We start from the raw sequence: 22,618 nt of genomic DNA, 5'->3' as shown, positions 1-22,618 counted from the left end.
AGCCATCGTCTTGTCGGTGCGGTGGATTAAAATCCCAAATAGAAGCCTGTCGGCCACACGTTTGCCACCACGTCAACATAAGCGGGGCCCACGTTAGTCCCCCTGTTACCGACAGGTAGTTCAACGGGTAGAGGCACGGACGGGTGTAGGAGGAGTTCCCTGAACTCGAGTAGGTCCCTTACACTCCAAGAATTCTGCACGGTGGCGGAAAGAGGCGAAGGAGTGGAGGCGAAGGCAATGCGGTGTCTTCTCATTTCCCTTGTCATTAGCATCCATTAAGAAACCCAAATGAATTATTTATAATTATAATTAATATTAATTGATTTGAATAGACAATATGAAGTATTCTTAATTATTTTTATTATCAGAATGATTTTTTAAAAATTATAATGTAATTTAATTTATCATTTATTTTGAAGGATTATATATACACATCTCCGCCTCGGCTTTAACTTTGTTTAATCGGATTCCATACAATGCCTCTAAGCTTGTAAACCGTCCCGGTCACCAACATCGTGAACAATCCACCGTTGGATTTAACAGATGTTCACATTCCATTACCATTGCAAAACAGAAATCTGAGTTAATCTGTACTAGATCCAATCCTCGTTTAAATTGTCCCTTCCGACCGCATCTATTCTTATCGTGCCCCTTCTCCCACTGTCTCCCACGGCTTGTAATGTACATCGTTTCCGTCGTCCTGCATATGGGCGGAGAGATAGGGTTTGGTTCGTCTTCCTTCCGATCGATCAACGCTTCGCCTTTTGCTTCGATCCGTTGGAGAGGATCCGAAGAGCGGCTCATGCTGGATCCAGGTACACCAGCAACGGTGAATCTCTCAAACCCCTGCTACATTTTGATCTCTTGAGAAGCCAATTATGGAACGGATTTTGAGGAGGAAGTATTTGTGCTGCATGTGCGTTTGCATTGTTTGATGTGAAAAAATATTAAGAATCAATCGATTGAATATTGTTGGGAGATGAATTTTAGGTCAGATATTTCTGCCATTGACAAACAGGTGGGTTATTGTTGGGAGACAAATAGGTAATCGGCTCTTGGGATAACGAAAATATAAATTCAAAGGTTAACATTTTATTTTTAGAACATTGGTTCATGTATGATATGCTTGGATAGCTTGCTACTGTTTTGCAGAGAAAATATGTTGAGAATATCCTCCTTTCAGACCAAATTTTCAAAGTGTCCTTTGGTACTTTTAGCATATGCATGGAACCGAACTTAAAAAAACGGCATATACATCAAACCAGCAGATCTTTGATAATATGTAGCACATATTTGGAGTTCTACCTATAGGATTGATGAAATGGGTAGCTTAAAGTTGTGGTAAAAGAAAATTTCATAAGAAATTCATTGAGACCTCAAGGCGAAGAGTTAATTTTACAAATATTATAAAGTCGGTACCTTTTGGTTGGATGTTGAGCCTGAATAATAGCCCAGTGGGTGGAGTAAAAAATCAACTTTTACTTTGTATTGTTTCTTGAGTATGTCAACATAGATGTATAAGATTGATTGATAATAAAGTGAAATAGTGAAGAAAATCTTATTGAGTTTAGGAACAAAAGTATTATTCAGTGATGGTATTGATGGAAAGACTGTGAGTAGTATAGTGAGGACCGAACATTATGATTGAAGTGATTTACTTTGTTAAATTACGCAACTAAGTTTCTTCAGCTTATCTTTCATATCCAGCATGGTTTTTCTGTTTCGTAATGGGTAAAGTGATGATAAATGCACGTGCCTTAACGATATAAAGATTTTAAAAGTTCATCAGTAATTTGCTAGAATAAGTTTTTAAGGAGATACAAATCTAAAATGTTTCACATGGTGTTTATTTTTGTGGGAAGCTTCAAGCCTGTACACTCTTTAAATTGCTTCTTGCTCTTTTCTGAGTCCAAGAATTTGACAACCAATGACCAATCACCAATTCTGATTTCAAGAGCTCAAGGCTGGTTTATCATAATAAAAAGAACATGCATATGAAGACTAGGTTGACAAATAGTTCAATAAGTATGACCTACAGCATGATTTAGAGTCCCACACATACATTGTTTAGTTTGACAAATGGTTCAATGACCTACAGAATGATGCACTAACAACTATGGTCATACCATTTTTTTCTTCCTTTGCGGTTATCCTATAAATGTTGTTCCCATTTTAGTTGGTGCTGTTAACTCAGACAGTGAAGTCATGTACGGACGATGGCTTGCTTAGTATGTGGACAATCCTAAGAGCTTGTGTGTCATCAGAATTCTGTACTTGGGGCTCTAGGTATGCTCATTCTCCTTTCTCTTTCATTCTTTTTCACGTACATTGATCTATTAGCTTAATATAGGTTTTCAAAGTCAATAAATTAGTCATTGTTTCTGTTTTTAGATTGGTTAAAAAGCCACTATAGAACTTGCATCCAACTTTAGATTGAACACATCGCTCTGAGAAATATATTATATGCCAACCCTTGTTCAACTTTTTGACATGTATTCAAGAGTGTGTGTGGACCTTGCGATATATTTGGTGGTGAGCCTCCATTGCAGCAAGCAGCATGAAAACAAAAAACTGGATTATGATTGAGAAAAGCTTGATATTGATTATGATTGAGGCAACTAAAAAGTAGAAAACTAAAGCTAATTTATATTCTCAGTATTATTCTTATGGTTGATTTTCATGAAAACAGACTAGGGATTTAAATATGAACCGAGAGCTGTAAAGAATATTATGTTCCAGTAAGTTATTGATATTGATATTTCTTACATGGATTAGCTGTCAAGGAACGTGTTCCATCCTACACTGCTGGCTCAGCATCAACCTTGTTGAATCTGTAGAAACCATGTACCAAATTTTCATGCATGACTGTAATAGGTGCAGTCATACATGACTAGAAGCATGGTCCCATTTACTAGTCCATAGAGGCATGGATATCAAAGAGACCGGAGATGCTGATTTGTTCAAGAGTTATCTCCAAGACTATGTCAAAACAATCAGTGGCTGCCATCACATCAGCATCTTCCTCCATGTAAGATGGGTTCCCTTGTTTTTGTTATCTAGTTTTTAGATCATTTTGCTTAAATCTGCTTGTATTATGTGCACCTTTTTTGATCCAAGTTTCCTAGACACGAGCAATCAAGCCAGGCCACAAGCATGCGGGAGCAGCTGAGCTATGCATCAGCAGCTGCATGGTAAAATAGTTGACATGAATTCAGAAATTGTTCGCCGATGTGTTATGGTATCTTTCCTATTGAAGCTATATGGTACATTCCTTGAAGCACAAACATTCACCAGTGGCCGGACTTCCGATCCTCTTTATATAGCATTTCATGTGTCACGTTGAATCAGGTGCATCCTATTGTAAGCGTTCCAGGTAGTAAATTTACAGGTTATAATGCCGAAATAATCTTCAGTGATGACCTATACTTGAACATTTACAGGTTATAGGCAAACGCAGGTCACACCTGAACTCCTGTCTACCGCTAGTAAACTTGAACAAGGTTCCAAGTTCACGCATGGCTTGGAATAGAACAGGTGTTTAAATAGGTGCTCGAGCACTCGCCTAGGTGCTTGAGTGAGGTGAGGCGAGGCCCGAGCGACGTGCTTCAATGAAGCATCACCTAGACGCTTGCCTGAACCTAGGTGCCAGGCATCTTGGGTGAGCTCCCAATTGAAATCATGCAATCGTTCGGTTTAACAGTAGCTAATTAGTTCAATTGAACCAATTAAGCTATATAAAGTTATTTTACTTGTAAAACCCACCCCTTGTCGATGAATGAATCCAAAGGTGTAGCTTTCGTGCATAGTTCTTCTTGTCGTCATTGCTTTTGTGTGCAACTTCTTCTACCATTGAGAGGGAGGATTGTAGCTTCTTTCGCTACTGACAGACACATCTGAAGCTTTCCTCATCATCGATGTTGTTGTTCGAAGCTTCCTTTGCTTTTGCTGTTGACATACGTAGTTTTTTTCATTGTCGGCATCTAAAAATTCCTCCATCATTGTCGTCTCTTCTTCCTTTTCATCATTGATGACTCTTTTCTTCTCTCTGATTACTGTTAAAAATAGATCAAATATTGTTAACAATAGATTGTTAATTATTTTTATCATATAATAATTCATATTTAGATTTTTAACATTATTAATCTTTATTTATCAATTATATTATAACATGATTGATGCACATGACAATTTTACGCTGTGCCTTGATCGCTAAGATGTCTCTTTGTAATTTAATGTATATCTTAGGAGGTGCTTAGGGGAATATGACATTTGTGCTGTCATTGACACGTCATCCCCACCTAGTTGATATCTGGTTGGTACTTAATCTCCATTCGGTAGATACCTCGATCCTATTTGCCAACAAGGATATTAACTCGACTTCATGGGGTCCATTGACATTGTCTCGAGTTAATATGGTCAATCATGTAGTGTTGTTGATAGAAAATTGACTTGATATGTTGTTTGTATCCTCATGTTCGATGTATGATTTAATGGCAACATGATTGAGGATATGGCTTGTCCAAGTATGTCTTAATGTTTGTACTAACATAAACACCAAATATGTCTTAATGTAGTTTTTATATAACGTCAGACTAAATCCTCAATTCCCTGACACGAATCTTTTTTATGTATGTGCCGTACAATCAGAATCTGAGTTAATGTTGATCAATGGAATTGCTTAAATAATCTTCAGTTTCTTATATCTTGTAAAGAATTGTGGTTGCTGTGTCAACAATAAAAGTAAATGTCATCTTTGAAGAATTCTAGTTGCGTTTTCACATGAGTTGTGGAATATATCCAAGAGAACAAGAATTCTACATGTGATACGTACAACCGTGCAGCATCGATATCACATGCACAAGCATAAGACGAATCATGAATGATTCTGCATTCTTTAACTAAATGAAATCTGATGACTTAAAGCGTCTTTACAACTACAACAACATCTCATCCAAGTACGGCAACACCATTATGAAGCTACCATTGGGCATTACAACATCCACAAGGGAAATAATATTTGTATCAGGTAAAAACTGCTTTCAGAGAATAAAGCATCTGACATTAGATCTACATACACACCCAAAAGCAGGAAAAAAAAAACCTCAATGAATATGATACAAAGGAGAATAATCTTTTGCCCGTGCCGTCTGAACGATCACAATGGCAGAATCGATCGTGTGTTGTGTCGAGCATTACGACCAACACCCAAGCCTAACCCATGGGGGGCTCTGTCATTCTTGCCATTAACATGTCCATGAGTTCTTGAACTTTTGGACTGACCGTCGACGCAGACATTGACGTTATTACTTTGATGGGAATGGCTCTCGCCATTCTGTGAATCTGTGCTTCTCGTCATCTGAATCATCCCCATTTCTTCTGACGGTGGTATCTGTTCTGGAAGCTCCACATCTTCATTGTAACCCTTTATCCAGAAGTCCGAGCAATTTTTGTGAATGCCATGATCGTATGGATTTCTGAACAGTCCACCAGGCCCTTTGAGGTAACTGTACCTCGTAGAATTTGCGACTTCATTTGTTGTTATATTCTGTGAGATCTGCAAGGAAAGAAAAAGATCAGGAGAGCTGTTGACCAAATAAAACAAAGCTGGTTAACAAAGATTTCCTGGAAGAAGAGCATGATGGCATTTTTTATTCTTCTATCCACTTTCCTTGTAAAAAATCTAGACACAGTGTTTTCAATGATATTTTATCAAGGCATTTACCATGGTACCCTACACTTTTCTCTTGAGAAGGCAAAAGTGAAAAAGGGTCATTTGTTTATATGATCGCATGGCTGTCATCAAAATCTAGACACCTCGAAGCAGGGTTCTCCATTTCGTCCAGACTAGTATGAAATGAGTGGTACATATTGGTCCAGGCATGAACTGGTATGCGACCCAGCCCACTTCGAGCGGTTCATTCCACAACCCAATAGAAAATTTCTTTTATTAAAAAAAAACTTCACAAACATGAGCCCTCTTCTTGCAAACTGATGTCACCGCCGCTGCTTTCCATCGCTGCCATCCAGCACCGTCGCCACTTACGTCCCCAGTATTCCTCCTCTTCTCCTTCTCCGTTTCCTCTTCCTCCATCGCCTCCTCTTCTTCCTTCCTCTTCCTCTCTCCTTTTTCTCAATCGCCTCCTCCCACTTCCTTTTTTTTTTCTTCCTCCTTCCTCCACTATGCCTTCCTCTTCTCCTTCATCTTTGAAACACTGGGTATACCTACAGGTGTATCATGTTGTCACGAATTTAGCTGGTTTTGCCTAAGTCGTGTGGCATCCTTACGTGTCCGTTCACAAAGGGTCAACCTCTCCGAAACCTCTTATGGTCCCTTAAGGATCTACAAAAGAGAAAACGGGTTAGAGGAAGCATTTAACTCGGGATCCCATAAGCAGATATTTCAGCAAACACTTGTTAGGCAATGTAAATTACAAACATAGACTTTATAAGCTTTGAAAGGTTGCGTGACAAAAGATCCAAGATGTCCAACCGTGACCAAAAGTCCCCAGAAGTGCCCACATGACACGATGCGAAATAAGAAAACGAACCAACCCTAGACAATACCCTAAAAGCCCATCTAACCATGTGTCACTCGGGTAGCTCCAAGGTGCTATACCAGTTGACACTCCGCACTACTCTGCGAAGTTAGAAAACTCCCAAAATGGCTGCTTAGATGGCCTATTTTTAAGCAGTTTTATCTCTGTGATGACTGCACACAACTTGTGTTTACAGGACTAAAACAATCATAAAAACCAACCAAAATAGAGTTGTCAAGCCTATTACAAACCCTCTACATGCTATGTAAAGCATGAACAAAATTGAAAGACATGAGCATACACAAACATTACATCGAACACCCTTTGTATAGATTTGTCTATGACATTCTCCCCCACTTATTCTTTTGACATCCTTGTTGAAGCCTTTGTGAACATTGCATCTCCTCGCCTTTGCTAAATCTTTAATCTTCTACTTTAGCTGCAACACACCTCCATCGGCTTCTAGCTACTCTCATCTTCAATCTTCCACTTTAGCTGCAACACACCTCCCTTGACTTCTAGCTATTCTCCACTGTCATTATTAAGTAGTCAAACTTTGATCCGCCAATGCAGCTTCTACTCGCAAGTGACTCTTGACTTTGGTGTGTGGTTGGTCGAGTTGCGCTAATCTTTGTTGGTTCCTGCGGATCCCTCAGATGAAGGAAAAGACCTTCCTTGTTATGCGCTAGTCTCTCAAACGTCTAGCGCCACTTGAACTGGGTAGATGCCTGTTGAAGCTCTAACAAGCATTGCCTCGCAGACTTTAAAGTTTTTGAGGTATTTCCTCGACAAAATTTGTCCACCGATTCCTCTTCTACTTAGTTATCATCTCCAAGTAAGTTCGCATCACTTTCATTTTTTATTGACATTTTGTTAGTAAATGAAGCGTACAATCTACCTTTGATAGATCCGATCAGCATTAATGAGGATTTGACAATTGTTGTCTTCCATTATGTCTTTTTGAATGATAGAACATGAGCAAAGCTCCTCTACTGAATAAATAAGATAATTGTGGTACTCAACCTCACCCTATTATCTTAAGAGTTAAAAAGACAAAGATTATCTGACTACACCCACCTCCTTGAGAGTTGAACTTTATGCATCAAGGTGATTACTAGCCTTCGCTTGTTCTTTGCTCACATTTCTGAAGCACCCAAAGTGTTTTTATTCCTTACGTTGAGTTAGCTGCTATAATTCGTCTTCTCATTGCCATCGAACTTCTGAAATACAAGAAGTTTTGCCTGGAAAAAGTACATTTTCACCTCGACTTGAAGTTAGTCTCCGATAGTTTTGGTTGCTTTTAGGATTGTACCATCTTATCCATCTTTTTCGTCACCTACTCGTCTGAGTAGAAAATGTACAGCACCGCAATATTATGGCATTCACTCTTTGAATCCATAGCTCTTCTTACCGTCATGTTGCTCACCGAAATAAAGCTCTCAGTAACTCCCGATCATACCTCCATATGATTAAGTCCCTCATGGGACTTCTCACGTGTGTTGTATTGCTTCAATCTATTCCACCACGATTCACTGCACCATGTTGCCTCCTGGTGATATTTCCATTGCATTCTAATCTTTGAGGGATGAACCCGGGCCATGATCTCTCTATCTGTGGCCTTTGCCAATACATCACAAGGCCTTCGCCATCTCTAATTGTATTCACTCCTTTGGCAATCGACCTTCATCCACCCACTCACAGGTCACACACAGACGAAGTGCAACTCTAGAACAATCCGTCACCCTGCAGTGCTCGAAGTCCACTGACTTCGCTAAAATTGGTGTCCCATTATTTGAATCCTGGCCCTTACGCCTAGCACAATCTCCATTACGCATAGCTTCCTTTGCAACAACTCGAATGACAACACTGCAGTATATTCTTCAAGAGTACTCGCCACTGCGTTCTCTTACCACATGCTAAGGTCTTTTGGCCCTAACTTCGTCTCCACAATTTAAGACACCTTAATCTTTCCATCAATTGCTTCGTCGAGATAAAGTGCATGTGCCTCGAAGCTCCCTTCAACTTTGGCACCATACAAGATGAGTCCACTCCATTAAAATGAGGGACCCATGGAACAACATGATCTCGCTCTTACCACTACAAAAGTTCATGACCTTGACCTCTCCAAGGAAAGCTTCGCACCTCCACTCCATGTTTCGTTTTGTCAACTCCCTTTATGCGTCTCAAGCACTTCATTAAGCTCCACCCAAGTTGCTCCACTCTTCAGTTTGCATTGAATTGATGGTGGCCCTCACGCCCACCATTCAACGGGTTAACCCTGCGTTGAGTCCAATCTCCACATCAACTCAGTGTGCCTTTGTTTGGTGTTGCCGAGGGTGGCTCCCCCACTTGATCTCGCAATACATCCATCGACACATTACCTTATACAAGATTATGCAACAACTCCTCGCCGCTCTATCACGAACTTAGCTGGTTTTGCCTAAGTCGTGCGACACCCTTACGTGTCCATCCGCAAAGGTCAACCTGCCTTCGATGGTCTCTTACGATCTTCTTCAAAAGAGAAAACAGGTTAGAGAAAGTGTTTCACTGGGGATACACAAGTAATCATTTCAGCAAACACTTTATAGCCAATGCAAATTACAACTATAGATTTCGCAAGCTCTGAACGGTCACACAACAAAGGGTCGAAGATAGTCCACTACAGACCGAAATCCCTAGAAGTGCCCACATGACACAATCTTTATTTACAAGCCTAAAACGACCACCAAAGACAACCAAAATGGGGCTGCCAAGCCTACGACCAGCCCTCTACATGCTGTGCAAAGCATGAACAAAACTGAAAGACACGGACATACATGAGCATTACATCAAACACCTTATTTACAACTTTGTCCGTGACAGCTCGCTCGGTCCATTTAGCTTTATAGAGCTGTCGTCTTGAGGAACCCTACTCAACATGTGCAGTTTATTATAGATGATTCTCCCTCTAGAGAATCAGAAACTTATCCCTCTTAAATATTTATCCTATTGGAGCAACTTTTTTCTTCGTATCCTTTCTTTCGAAGTTTAAAAAACCACCATCCCCTTAGATTACTTCGCCTTGTTGAACAAACTGCACAATGTTCCACTACTACGAATGAACATACTAGATTGCAACTCTTCGCCAATACAACCCTCATTACGCCCCTCGAGGCCTAGCAACATGCTGAGCCTACTGCACACTTCAACCACCTACGCACATATCCTTCCCATGTCAAAGAGAAAGTATCCATGCTCCATGGCGCCAAGTTTCGGTCGCCTTGGGATGGCCACGGACAATCCATCGTCTATATATAAGCCCTTACATGAGTACCGAAATCTTCGAGTTAGTAATTTCCCTCACCTCTGTAAGCTTTGCATATCTCTTTCAGCCGCCGAGCAACCCATCCCTCCTTGCACGATCTCATCCTTTGTCAAGCGCTCCAGTTGCCTTGAGCACTATCAAGTTTGGTTGTCAACGTTGAGTCGTAACTCGAACTCAGCCATCCTAACCTTTATGCGCTATGCGTTCTTCTCAGCTCGCTTGTCCTTGTGGTGCCTCTCGCACGAAGGATTGGTCATTCATTTGAATGTCAATCTCGGATGTTCACTTCTCTGAGTGACTCCTTTGAGTCCTTTCCCTACGTCTCTATGCTTGTTTCTCTCAAACGGTCACGTGTGCTGGCTGCCTTCAATGCAGTCCTGCTATACCCCCCACGTTTGCATGTCAAGTGTTTCTAAGTGTGTTTGTCTCGCTCTAATACCATATGTCATGAACTTAGTTGGTTTTGCCTAAATCGTGCGACACTCTTGCTTGTTCGTTTGCAAAGGATCAGCCTCCCCGAGACCTCTTATGGTCCCTTAAAAAACCTACAAATGAGAAGATGGGTGGTTGGAGGAATCGTTTTACTTGAGATCCCACAAGCAGGCATTTCAGCAAACACTTGATAAGCAATGTAAATTATAAACATAAACTTTGTAAGCTCTGAGCGACCGCGCGATAAAGGATCTAAGGTGGTCCGTCGCAACCAAAAGTCCTCACAAGTGCTCATATAACACGCTGTGGAACAAGATAGCAAACCAACCCTAAATAATACCCCAAAGGCCCATCTAACCATATGCCACCTAGGTAGCTCCAAGGTGCTGCATTGGTTAATACTCCACACTACTCTATGGAGCTAGACAACCCCCAAAATGACTGCCTAGATGGCTTATTTTTAGACAGTTTTGCCTTTGTGTGACAACTGCACACAACCTGTGTTTACAAGACTAAAACGACCACAAAAGCCAGTCAAAATGGGGTTGTCAAGCCTACCGCAAGCTCTCTACATACTGTGTAAAGCATGAATAAAACCGAAAAACATAGATATACACAAACCAAGAATTTTAATTTCGAATAATATCGCTCGTACCGGGCAGTATGTACCAGTTCGTCAGCAGACCGGTACACGGACTGCTCGCTACCGGACGGTACCGTCGATTAGGGCTGCTTCCTCCCCATTACCACCCTAAATCGATCGGTGACGATCAATTTCGATCGTCGCCGCTCGCTACGAGGTGGTATTAGTTGAGGGAGAGCCGAGGGAGAAGAAGGGGGAGAAGTAAAGGGAGAACCTGGAGATCCGGCGTCGCTCTCCCTCGATTATCCAGATCCGTTGCCGCCATCCCTCACCGGATGCCGTAGATGAGATGTTGCCTCCTCGTCGTTTGAGGCGACGAGGCCTCGGCATCGTCGGTGACTTCTCATCCGCGCGGGGAGAAGAAACGGAGCGTCGTCGAGGCAGCATTTCTCCCTACGCGGGCAGAAGAAACAAGGCGAAGACGTCGCCTCGTCGCCCTTTTTTGCGCGAGGAGAAGGAAACCTCGGTTTCTTCTTCCCGCGCAGGTAAAAAAAGGAGGCGATGTCGCTTGAAACTCTAGTGTATCGCTCGGTACTCTGTACTGTACCATACCAAACTACGCTTGAAACTCTGGTACGGTACGAAATTATGATCCTTGACACAAACATTACATCAAACACTCTTTGTAAATATTTGTCTATGATAATGTGTCGACACACCAATACCAGTATGTACCGATCCCACCAGTGATCGATACAAATCTAGTATGCGATACGATATTCCTTACCCAAAAGTCCTAGAGTCTAGAGTACATGTAATTTGGGAGGCCAACGACATTTCTCAAGAGACAATTACATCCCCTACCTAGATAATGGTATGGCCAATTCCTTCCTCGGAAAAAAATTACATCCCCTGCCTAGATAATGGTATGGTCAACTCCACTGAACGAATAAAAGAATATTTTTGTGCATGCAACATTGATCATTTATTAAATCAATCTTTCACTATCTTGTGTTTTTTCATAATGTTAATAAAACTAGATGAACAAGATAGCAGTTGGTTCCTAAATGCTAAGATGTGTTTGAAACCAAAGGTCATTAAGGGCATCATTGATCTAGAAACCACACTTCATAACTTCATGGGTTGATAGAGTCTGCAGTCTGAACCCGCCGCCTCAGAAAAGATTTCAAATTTATGATCTGTTCAGTTCTATCAAGAGCCTAAAACTATGATTCAGTATGCCATTAGCTTCATAAGCCAGCATTTTTATTCTTCAATGGGATTCAAAAACTGATCTATATTTTAATACGAATCAGTAGCAAAGAAAAACATTATAAATAAACTAAATATTAATAGAATATCTATGTTGTCCACCATTATGTAAGGATTAAAGACATACTACAGCTCATGGAACTGAAATATGAAAAGTTAAAGAAATGTTGAGATCTGAAGTGTAATTATTTTCAGACTAGTGTTTCATTGTCATACAATTAATGCAATGCAGTAGCAGAATGCTAATTGCTATTAATTAACATTTACATCATTTTAGTTGCATACCTGTGATGCTTGGACGACAGTTAGGACGGCAACTCCAAAGAAGAGAAAAAAATCCATTATCAGAAATGATAAGGCCCCAAGATGCTCGGTGGCATTATGATTCAACCATCCACCAAAAGATGGTGGAGAAGGATCTTTCACAATTGCTGCAGGAAATTTTTGCTTTTCACTAGCAGTGAGTCAAATGATAGCGTGATAAACTCATAGAGAAACCAACTTTAATGAACACGTACTTGCAATGGTAACTACACCAGTAATTATCATAGCTGAAACTTCCAGCACAAGAAACATGAAAAAGTCCCACTTATTTTTCTGCAGAACAATGGTTATTGACAAATTAGATGATCAATTGATTAATAGAGCAAGAAATGAGCAACCTTGCATGACAATGCCTCTAGTACTTCCAGAGAAATAAAAGGTAGGAACCAGGAAGAAATATATGAGTATCAAAAGCACCTTGCCAATACAATTTGATACCCAAGGGCAGTGATGATCAAACTGCTCAACGCAACGATCACAGGTGGAACAATGCTTTGCCCGTATAGGCCTGACAATCTAAGTATTATTTCAACCAAATTTGAATCAGAACTCCAAGAGTAATACGACAAAGGAAAATGAGTTCCCCTCCTATGGATAGAAAAGAAGTGTACCTTGCATGTTGCACACAGTTGGGACCAATTCCCAGCCAACAGGGCAGGATGGTTTAACTCCATCTTCAATAAAGGTTCCTATAGCACAAATATTTATAGTTGTAAATCATAGGTAAATTTCAAAGAATCAGATATTTTGTTATATGATGGCTTAAAATCAAAGGATCTGTCCAAGAAACATTAATATAACTCTCAATATATACACATACATATCCCATCCAAGGACCAATTGCTGATCCAGCATGTTCAGCACGTATCAGTCGATGTGCTGGAAACCAGCCTGGGACTCCTGAAACTTGAATCCTAGTCCCAGCTAAGAAAGGGATAGCTCAATGCATGTGGCTTGCACTAATGTAAGATAGGGAGAGGATCAACATGTGCAAACTCATCCTTGCAAGCAAAGAAGAGAAATGAAAAAGCACAATTAAGCTAGCGACATAATCATCTAGCAATGTGAACTTTGTTACTTACATTTACGATCAAGGACTGTCATCTTGTACCAACCACCCATATTGTCTTGATCCATAGCCAGACCAGTATGTACCAGTTGGTATCTATGTACCAGTGCATGGTACACCAAGACATACCAATGTCATGAAAAGAAGAAGGAGAAGAGGAAGGAACAGATGGAGGTGAAGGAAGATGAGGAAGGAGAAGGAAGGAAGAAGAGGGGGCATTGATGGAGGACGAGGTGGAAGGAGGAGGATGAAGTGGAAGGAAGTAGAGACAGTGGAGAAAGAGGAGGAGAAGAGGAGGAAGCCTAGGTGAGCATGACAGGAGGCAATAGGAGGCTCATGTTCAGGCAAAGGGGGGCTCACCAATTTGCAAGCCCTATAGAGTGCTAAATAGTTTTTTCTAAGTCGGAACAGACCACCTGAAACGAAGGCCATCTGCATACAGGTTCATGCCACAGGTATGTACCCACTACCCACCCATTTCTTACCCTGTTTGTGGTTATGGTTTACTTTACTGCAAAAAAAGGCATTTCAGTCAACCTGTTGATTTCCTTTTCTCATCTTCTAATTTACACACACACACACACATAAAACAAACAACAATTATATATATATATATATATATATATATATATATATATATATATATATATATATATATATATATAAACAAACAACAATCATCATGTTTAAGGTGGTGACCTTGAGTAGATAGTTGGCATTTTCCTGACAGAATCAATCAATTCACTGAAAAAAACTGACAATGCAATGTTGCACTGTTCAATCACAATTGTAGGACAAAAATTTAGCCCATGCGTCCCTAAATTTTTGAAAAAATAAAAGTGGTTTAAGCATAATTTCCCTTCTTGCAGCATGACACCATCCCAACCACTTAGTGCAAAAACAGCACACACAGCAGGTTGTGGCACAGGCCCCATCAACATCATACACTGATAACTGGCAGGTTGTATCGGATCAGCATGACATCCATGCCAATATTCTATTATTGCAGTACTGCACAGGCTGGGAACAAGACGGCACAGACCAGCACAAGCAATCCATGAGTTGTACAGCTTAATAAAAGGATAATTAAATCTCTTATTATACTTAAAATAATTTTTTTGGATTTTCTCTGAATACAATAATGGTTCTTTAAGTTACTCTATTCCATGGTTTAATAGCACTGACACTGTTATGGTACTAATGGGTACAAAATAAAATTCCTAGTTTGGTGCAAGGAGATGTGTCTCCTCATATCATGCCCCTACTCAAAGTCCAATATATATATGCTCTAAGGCATACAAGTTTTCTTGAAACAAGATCATGCAAAAGAGAATCTTTGAACATGATTGTACTATACTATGTATATCTTGACATGTCAGGCAAGAAGCCTTTTGTTTGCTAAATGCAAAAATAATTCTCTAGAAAGAAATGCCTTTCTATAGTTATTACCTACAGGCAATGTGAGAGTGTGTATGACTCAGTACATGGATAATGTGCATTTAGAGACATTGCTAAGAAATTTGTTCTGAATTTAACCACATGAAAACAAAACAGATATGAACACAAAGCTTGAGGTATTGTTATGACAACATCTAATTAGACAAAGTCCTAATATTTATAGTAGCTACATTCTAAGCAAGCAATGTTTGCAGCTTACATCATCTCTAAGGCTTTGTGCATCGCGTGCATTCCTGTTGATGAAGCCAGGATCTTTTCTGTGACAAAACAAAAAATTGGAGCCAGTTGAGCTTCACCATTCACACATCTAAAATCACATAATCATCTCTACTATTATAATGGAAATGAAAAATGTTCTACAAGAAACACATGTTCCTGAAGCTTCCTTTTTATTTTGAGAAAAAGTGTATGCATATAGTGGAACAATGCAGGGCCATATATCTTTTCCCCATTTCCCAACAGGTGCAGGATATGCATAAAAAGTAAGTTATAAATATTCATCTTGTCTCCATGTAGATGCAAAGCAACATGTTAGTCCAAATAAAGCAAAGGATGAAAGCAGACTTCCGTTGTTTAAGAGATGAAGTTGCAGAATAAAACATATACCAAGGTAGTAGGGTCCTGAGTCAATTAGGACTCGGGCGATAGAACATTGCAAGGAAGTAGCCCTAAATTAAAATTCAATGATGGAATAGAAGAGCAGCAGGACAGCACTTACAGAAGTTACTCCAGTGATCACTGTAGCAGCATGAATACAGTAACACCGCAGGTTCTATGGCAAGTTACCGCATCCCTAATGGCAATGTAGGCCACTATCGAAGTATCCAAAACCAGATCTTACTTGGATACCTATTTTTTCACCCGAAATTATCCCACACCAATTAAAGGGGATATGACCTACTTTAAGTGGGTCAGGTAGACATGAGTACCCAAAAAAAAACTGATCTGCTGTGATCCCTAGGCACTATTCCCCTATGCCCACGACAAGTTGTTGTAGGCCATTAAATCATGGCTGGATAATTTATCGATTTCCTGGTAAAACAATCATTACTTTATAGTTTAATCTTCTAAACAAGGATTATATAAACCTTTTTATGTCTCTCAAACTAAATGAGATTAGAGGTGTCACTTACATGATTTTAAGACAATGTCCATGTATTTTTCACATCAAATGTCCATAACTCCTACATAAACTCTGCAATAACTAGCAAAAGTACAACTTCAATCAAACACAGTCATTACAACAAGAAATTACCATACCTACTACATTTATAAAACATGAATAATCCTGCAGTTGCCAGGAGAACTCCCAACCAGGCACAAAGCCCAAATATAGGTGTTAACTTCAAATTGTAAGAACCTACATCCACAAAAGAAAGAATATCAGAGAATAAATTCTATAAAATTTATTTAACAGGATGGACGGTTTAAGATTTATCAACATAGTATACCTGCAATGACTGAATGTATATATGTAAACAGCATAGCAATTATTATGCACCAAAGAGCAGGTGCAAGTCCTAATTTTGATAGCTTTCCCAGGTGGCTATTCGCATCACAGCGCCTGTCAAATACCTGTCTAGCATTGCCCTGCAAAAAATAATACCAGCTACTCATGACCTGCTATGAGGAAGCTCCTTTGAACTGTAGCAGAAACAAGTTTAAGATACAGAAAACTATACAAGGAAACAAAAACGCATCAGCATAGGTTACAAAAATTAACTTTTTCATCAACATTTCCAAAGTCTAGTTGGAAGAAGCCTTGTAAACACTTTGAAAGACCAAGAAAGATCCAGAATACAATTGGTGAAACCAAGCAATATGAATCATTCATCCAGCAGTCAGCTTCTGTATCACTCCACTCGGGGCTTCTAAGCGTAAAGAAAATGAAACAAGAAGTTGGAACATTGCAAGATTTGATAGGAAATAATGCTGGCAATTAAAAGAGTTAAAACCACATATTGGGGTTTGCACAATTGTAAGATGCAACAGTCAATGCGGCTAATTTTTTTGGTTTAACATTTTATCAGCTGCAAATGCAAATTCTTTCTAGGATCCCAATAACAGGCTCCAGAACACTTGTTACATATACACATGCAATATATTATAGACATCCTCATAAACACAAACGCATACAATTTGCACGCATGGATGATTACACAGATAATTTATCTGAAACTCTAGAAAATTAAAAAATCAATTTTTTTGTGTAATTATTGATATAAAAATATGAAAAAAGAAAAAGGTCCCCTTAAGGAAACTGTCCAGTTGCTGCTCACTATCACATAGGATTAGGAATCTACTATTGAAAACCTTCTATGAACTGGTTTCTAATTTGCAGGTGAACCTTTGTCATGCGGTAAGATTGCTACTTTGCAAACTGTATGACAAGGTTTAAGTTCCAGAAATAGTCTCTCTGCTTACCGAGTGAAGTTGAACTCCACATTAGTGGGAGTCTTATGCACTAGTCCTTCCTTTTTCCAAAGAATGGGACTATCCTATTTAATCACAACTCTCATTCAACAATGACATGGAAAACAAATCATGGAATAAGTGAAGGACAAAAACCACTTAGAAAATTTTATTTGGTACTAGGAGGAAGTCCAGTGATGCTACTAGCAGAATTAGTCAAGTGGACAGCTCCCAACAGCTCTTTTTATTTGACTCAACTTGGGATGGCTTAGAATAACATATAATCAAAGGCTTTGGCTCCATATTCATGCTATTCTAAGTGTGCATACATATGTGTATATGAGAACAACTCAATAATTACTCCATCATCAAACAACTTCCTACTTGCTCTAAGCTTCGTATCAAAATCTAGTGCAATCAATTAAAAAATAACTAAGTACCGTTTGCAGCAAAAATAGCTCAACAAAAACAAAGAAATCATCCGTCACAAGCATTTGCAATTAGATATATAGAATCTTACCCATCATTTAGCTATAGAGCAACATCTGTCGGTAATTTTTGAGCCATTATGTCCTGAATCATTGAATTTTCATGAAAGTCTACCTCCAAAGAAACATAAAATTCAAATCAACAGTCCTTATGAATGCACATTTTGACCTCCATTGGACACATACAAAACATCTAGATTTGCAGAAGGCATATACTTCTTCGCTTTTTTTCATATTATAAAAAGGGCTGCAAAATTAGAAGTCTCTATCATTTCTACCTAAATTTCATGCCCAACAAGTGAGTGTGTCTCCTTCTTAACAGTTGTCTAATAAATTCACAATTGCAACCTACGCAACTTCTCCCTAGCGCAAGGCATTTTATAGTCACCCTGAAAAGGAAAAGAAAGAATACAAGAAGTAGAAGCAAGAATCATAGATTCACAGATTGATAACCTAAATCAACGACAGGAAATAAAGGAGACTTAAAAGCACAAGTTTCCCTCCCCTACAGGGTCCAAAGAGTTAAGCATGTAAATAATGGTACAAAGCAACCTTATTGTATTGGAAACACTCCTCGCCTTATAAAGAGCAAAATAGAAATGAAAAGGAACAAAATGCAAAAAATAAATTATTTGAGACACTGAACCTACAAGGAAAAAAGCAACTTGCCGATGACCCTTATCTGAAGCAAGCTGTGCAGGTGTTAAGCCCGTATTATCTGTGATCATGAGGTCCTCTTTCTTCCCTGCTTGAACTAGAACTGTACATGCCTCCAGGTTCCCTCTGATAGCAGCCCAGTGAAGTGAGGTGCAACCTATTGAGCTCAATGAAATTAAAGACTTCAAGTTAGAGCGAAAATTATTCAAATTAAGGAGTATATGACAGGAAAAAATCAAAATAGTAAAAAATACCTTCTTTATCCTGTCGTCCCCTATAAGCATCGAGAAATAGAAGAAGGCGCACACAGTCAGCAAATCCCTTGTAAGCAGCCCTAAAGATCCAAAACGTTAAACAAAAATTAAAAAGGAAAACATAATTTGCAGTTAGTAAAAGTAATTCCTATAGAGCATCTATAGAGAAACTATGACTCAAAGTGTCACTGAAACTGGAAGATATTGTGACAACTGACAAACTCATGAATTTAATAAGTTAGCAAGTCATAAGTATTATGACCCGAGCCTGATGAGCTAACTAGTCTATCAACTTCGTTTGGTCTAATCCACTGACCAAAATGCTTAAGCTGAAGTTGATAGTAGTACACTCATCAGACCCTTATAAGCCAATCTTAGTCTTGCCCACTTTCGATGTGGGACTAATCAGGGATGTTACAGTACTACTATCAACTTCAGCTTAAGCATTTTGGTCAGTGGATTAGACCAAACGAAGTTGATAGGCTAGTTAGCTCATCAGGCTCGGGTCATAATAATGAGGGAAGGAGAATCAGGATGCCATGTCATATTACTCAACATAGAAGAATATCTTATGTACCAGTGCAAAGGGCTTCTTCCATCATTATCAGGGACATCTGGATCAGCATCCCACTTTGTAACAATATGATAGAGAAATGCTGTCTGGCCGTACTGTGCTGCGACATGGGTAGTCTGCAATCAAGTGGAACTTGATATACGTGACATAAACCAAGTGGAAAGCAGCCCAAATTTAAATGAAAATACAAGATCAGATCCATATAAATATGACATAAAGTTGATATGCTGAACAAGAATCAGGCTCAACCACAGCTCAAAAGCATGAATGTTCTGTTCGAAAGATATTGAGTGGATATCCATTTCAAGAGGTAAAAGCACCAGCGGCCAAAGACTTCATAGAGACAGTAATTTTCCCAATACAATAAAATCAACCTATTGACTTTCTTAGACATCATCGTCAATTACCCAACAATGATAAGATTTCTAATCAATTGTAGGACCATGTGCAGTCCAGTTTGATCCAGTTCATAAGTGATACAAGTCAAACCAATAAATTACATAATGAAAATTATTTTCAAGTTAAACAAAATAATGTTCACTGTATATTTTAACAAAAAAAAACTATGTTTTCGTCAATCCATATTAGAATTTATACTCACTAACCATATAACTCAACTTCCATGGTTATAAACTCAGCTTATAGTCTCTATTCACATAAAATTCCTAATCCAGTCATTGCAGAGTCATGGAACAAAAACAATGGTTAACACATCAGCACATGAAAGTTATGTTAGCCACACTAGTTAAAACAATAGTTTATCCTTTTCAAAAAGGGTTAACCAAGCAGGGGTTAATGACCATGCCTACTCATACAGATAACTTAAACAGAAAAAACGGAGCAAAATACATGTTTTTATCTTTTTTATGACTATAATTTTAGGAGAACCTCAAACCTGATATCCATACAAGTCTGCCACATCAACACGAGCACCTTCTTTCAACAATAACTCAGCAACCTGGACGTGTCCCCGCACTGCACTCCAATGGAGCGCGGTCTGCCCCGTGTTGTCGGTGGCGTTGACATCTCCTCCGTGCTGGTGCAAGAGAAAAGATTGAACTATCAGAATTACTCTAGAGACAAGGATGACCCAATCGTCGCATCAACAAAGGGGAAGAACAGGGATTTCGTGGAAATTACACGAAGACGTAGATCACAACGACGCGACAAAAAAACAATAGCCAATACCACGAACGATCCACTGACAAGAAAAAGAGAAAAGAAACCCCCCAAGATCACACCACGAGAAGCGGAGATACCTCGATGATGTACTGGGCAGCGGCGGTGCGGTTATTGAGGGCGGCCCACTGGAGGGCGTAGTACCCGGCGCCATCCGCCTCGGAGACGGAACACCCCTCCTCCTCCACCAGCCGCTGTAGCTTCTCCAGATCGCCGTACGCCGCGGCAGTGTACACATCGTTCTTCAACGCCTCCTGAGCACCAGCCCCTCCTCCGCCTCCTGGCGCCGCTCCTCCTCCGGCCCCGCTGGCCTCCTCCACCACCTCGATCTCCGACGCCATCAATCTCGCCGCCGCGCCTCAGGATCACCGCAATCCGACGACGCCGAGGCGTAGAATGCGGAGGAGGAAGAAAAAAAAGAAATCTTTCTTTGGATTGGGTTTACGGGCGAGAAAGAACCAACACATTGTTTTATTTTTTTTATTTTTTTATCGTTTATTGTTATTTACCATTTTTGTTTACTTCTTGTTTCACTTAAATATTAAGATAATTATTCGTAATGCGTTCCTCAAAGATATCACATAAACTAATTTTCAAATAGCTAACAGCGATTATATGGGATATATTATAGGAATAAATACGGAAATCAACCACTTATAGAGGTATATATGTCATTTTATTTTTTACTTGCGCTATTGTTTCTTAAATATATCCTTCTAACCTCAAACGATACATTTGATTCGATGAGTTATGTAATTAAACTACTATCAAATTAAACTAGAATTGGGTTCTATAAGAAGTGTGAATAATCTTTTGGGTGGTTCGATACAATTTTATGGAGCTATGTATAGTTATATCTTTTTAAGATTGAGCCCAAAAAAACATAAAATGATAGAGACTTATAAAACACTGGTTCTTTGAATGAGAAAAAAATCTTTGTTTACGCCAAGAAATTTAATTTTTTGCTATTCATATTTTTTATACCTAATCAAGTCAAATTACAGTATTTATCAACAGGAATATGACACAGATGATAAACAAGTGAGAGTTACTTTTGTATATGTACGTATGAATTCATTGGTCAAACAGGGTATGGACGAGTGGGCCGTCGACGTGGCTCAAAATGGGCCCATTTGTTGGCCCTAATCTCTGTTGAAGGCCCATTTAAACCTATCCATGAGATGTTGGCCGTTCTGATGCACACGTAAATTAGCCTACAGCTACACAAGAATAATCTTAATCAAATCAAGAACATATAATCTCTAATTATTATTTATAGTCTTTATGAACAGAGTCTTGAAATCTTCAGATCGTCATCTCTCTCTCTCTCTCTCTGCATGTACGTGCATTGTATGGCGTCCACTGCGCATGCTCATTTGCTCGAACCGCAACAGGCCAAGTCGTAACTCTCTCTCATATGAATCTTCACATGTTCTCACTGATCTCATACACCAGCCATATGGTCTGAGGGTGAAGGCAACAACACAGCATACTTCTTTCTAAAAGACAAAGCAGATGCTTAAAGGAGCACGTAATAAACAAGTAGTGATGCACTGTTTGGTGTCAGGTTAAGGGCAGACAGATTCCCAACTACAGCCTAATAGATCTGTGTTAGAGGCAATAGATCTCCATCAAGGTTGCCAGCTTTAATGGTGCCATGATATGGTGCACCATGGACGACTCCTCAGCTCCACCGAAGAACATGAGGCGTGTTCATGGTGTGCTTTGTCCACACTCCACAAGCCATCGCCACCCTCGTTGGCCAGATAAGCTTGAATAGTATTTAACGTACCAGGGAAAGGAAACAGTACGTGATGTCTCATGCAGCTCGGCTTAGGATTCTTAGCCATGTTGTTCTGCATGTTCCATGCCAAGGTAGAAGACAATGCAGCATCGGATGTAAAGACTCTTCATACCAGCATCAGTCGCACCACAGGGAACAAGAAGAAGGTAGCAGGCATGTGGGAGAGTGTTGCCAAAACAGGCTCACATGTCCCCGAGCTCTGCTGCAGGGATTGTTGGTGGTGGGCATGCAGATGGAGTCCATCGGACAGGCCAAATCTAACTTGGAATGTC

General features: G+C 39.7%; 2 protein-coding genes across 13 annotated transcripts; one reads left to right on the top strand and one right to left on the bottom strand.

The window, feature by feature from the left end:
* Window positions 1-651: 651 nt before the first annotated feature.
* LOC103983193 (uncharacterized) lies at window positions 652-4,614 on the top strand. Of its 11 annotated transcripts, none has more exons than XM_065105700.1 (6): window positions 657-829; window positions 2,199-2,286; window positions 2,776-3,028; window positions 3,118-3,191; window positions 3,279-3,348; window positions 3,441-4,614. In XM_065105700.1, the coding sequence occupies exons 3-6, from the start codon at window positions 2,927-2,929 to the stop codon at window positions 3,540-3,542; spliced, it is 348 nt and encodes a 115-aa protein (XP_064961772.1). In that variant the 5' UTR covers window positions 657-829; window positions 2,199-2,286; window positions 2,776-2,926; the 3' UTR covers window positions 3,543-4,614. The 11 variants fall into 11 exon arrangements, 9 of the variants coding, with proteins under 9 accessions (XP_064961772.1, XP_064961774.1, XP_064961773.1 ...); XM_065105701.1 differs by having other exon boundaries at window positions 659-815; window positions 2,177-2,286; XM_065105703.1 differs by having other exon boundaries at window positions 660-815.
* A 257-nt stretch (window positions 4,615-4,871) lies between these two features.
* LOC135610782 (protein S-acyltransferase 24-like) lies at window positions 4,872-20,986 on the bottom strand. Of its 2 annotated transcripts, none has more exons than XM_065105694.1 (13): window positions 20,623-20,986; window positions 20,259-20,399; window positions 19,367-19,479; window positions 18,790-18,869; window positions 18,529-18,692; window positions 16,430-16,568; window positions 16,239-16,338; window positions 15,178-15,235; window positions 13,063-13,140; window positions 12,869-12,967; window positions 12,646-12,724; window positions 12,413-12,558; window positions 4,872-5,554 (listed from the first exon to the last, which is right to left on the bottom strand). In XM_065105694.1, the coding sequence occupies exons 1-13, from the start codon at window positions 20,881-20,883 to the stop codon at window positions 5,156-5,158; spliced, it is 1,857 nt and encodes a 618-aa protein (XP_064961766.1). In that variant the 5' UTR covers window positions 20,884-20,986; the 3' UTR covers window positions 4,872-5,155. The 2 variants fall into 2 exon arrangements, 1 of the variants encoding a protein (XP_064961766.1); XR_010486306.1 differs by having other exon boundaries at window positions 5,418-5,554; window positions 12,413-12,574; window positions 20,623-20,985.
* Window positions 20,987-22,618: the final 1,632 nt, after the last annotated feature.

This window comes from Musa acuminata, chromosome BXJ2-4, assembly GCF_036884655.1.
Source record: "Musa acuminata AAA Group cultivar baxijiao chromosome BXJ2-4, Cavendish_Baxijiao_AAA, whole genome shotgun sequence".
NCBI lineage: Eukaryota > Viridiplantae > Streptophyta > Magnoliopsida > Zingiberales > Musaceae > Musa > Musa acuminata.
This window is presented reverse-complemented; position numbering and strand designations above follow the sequence as displayed.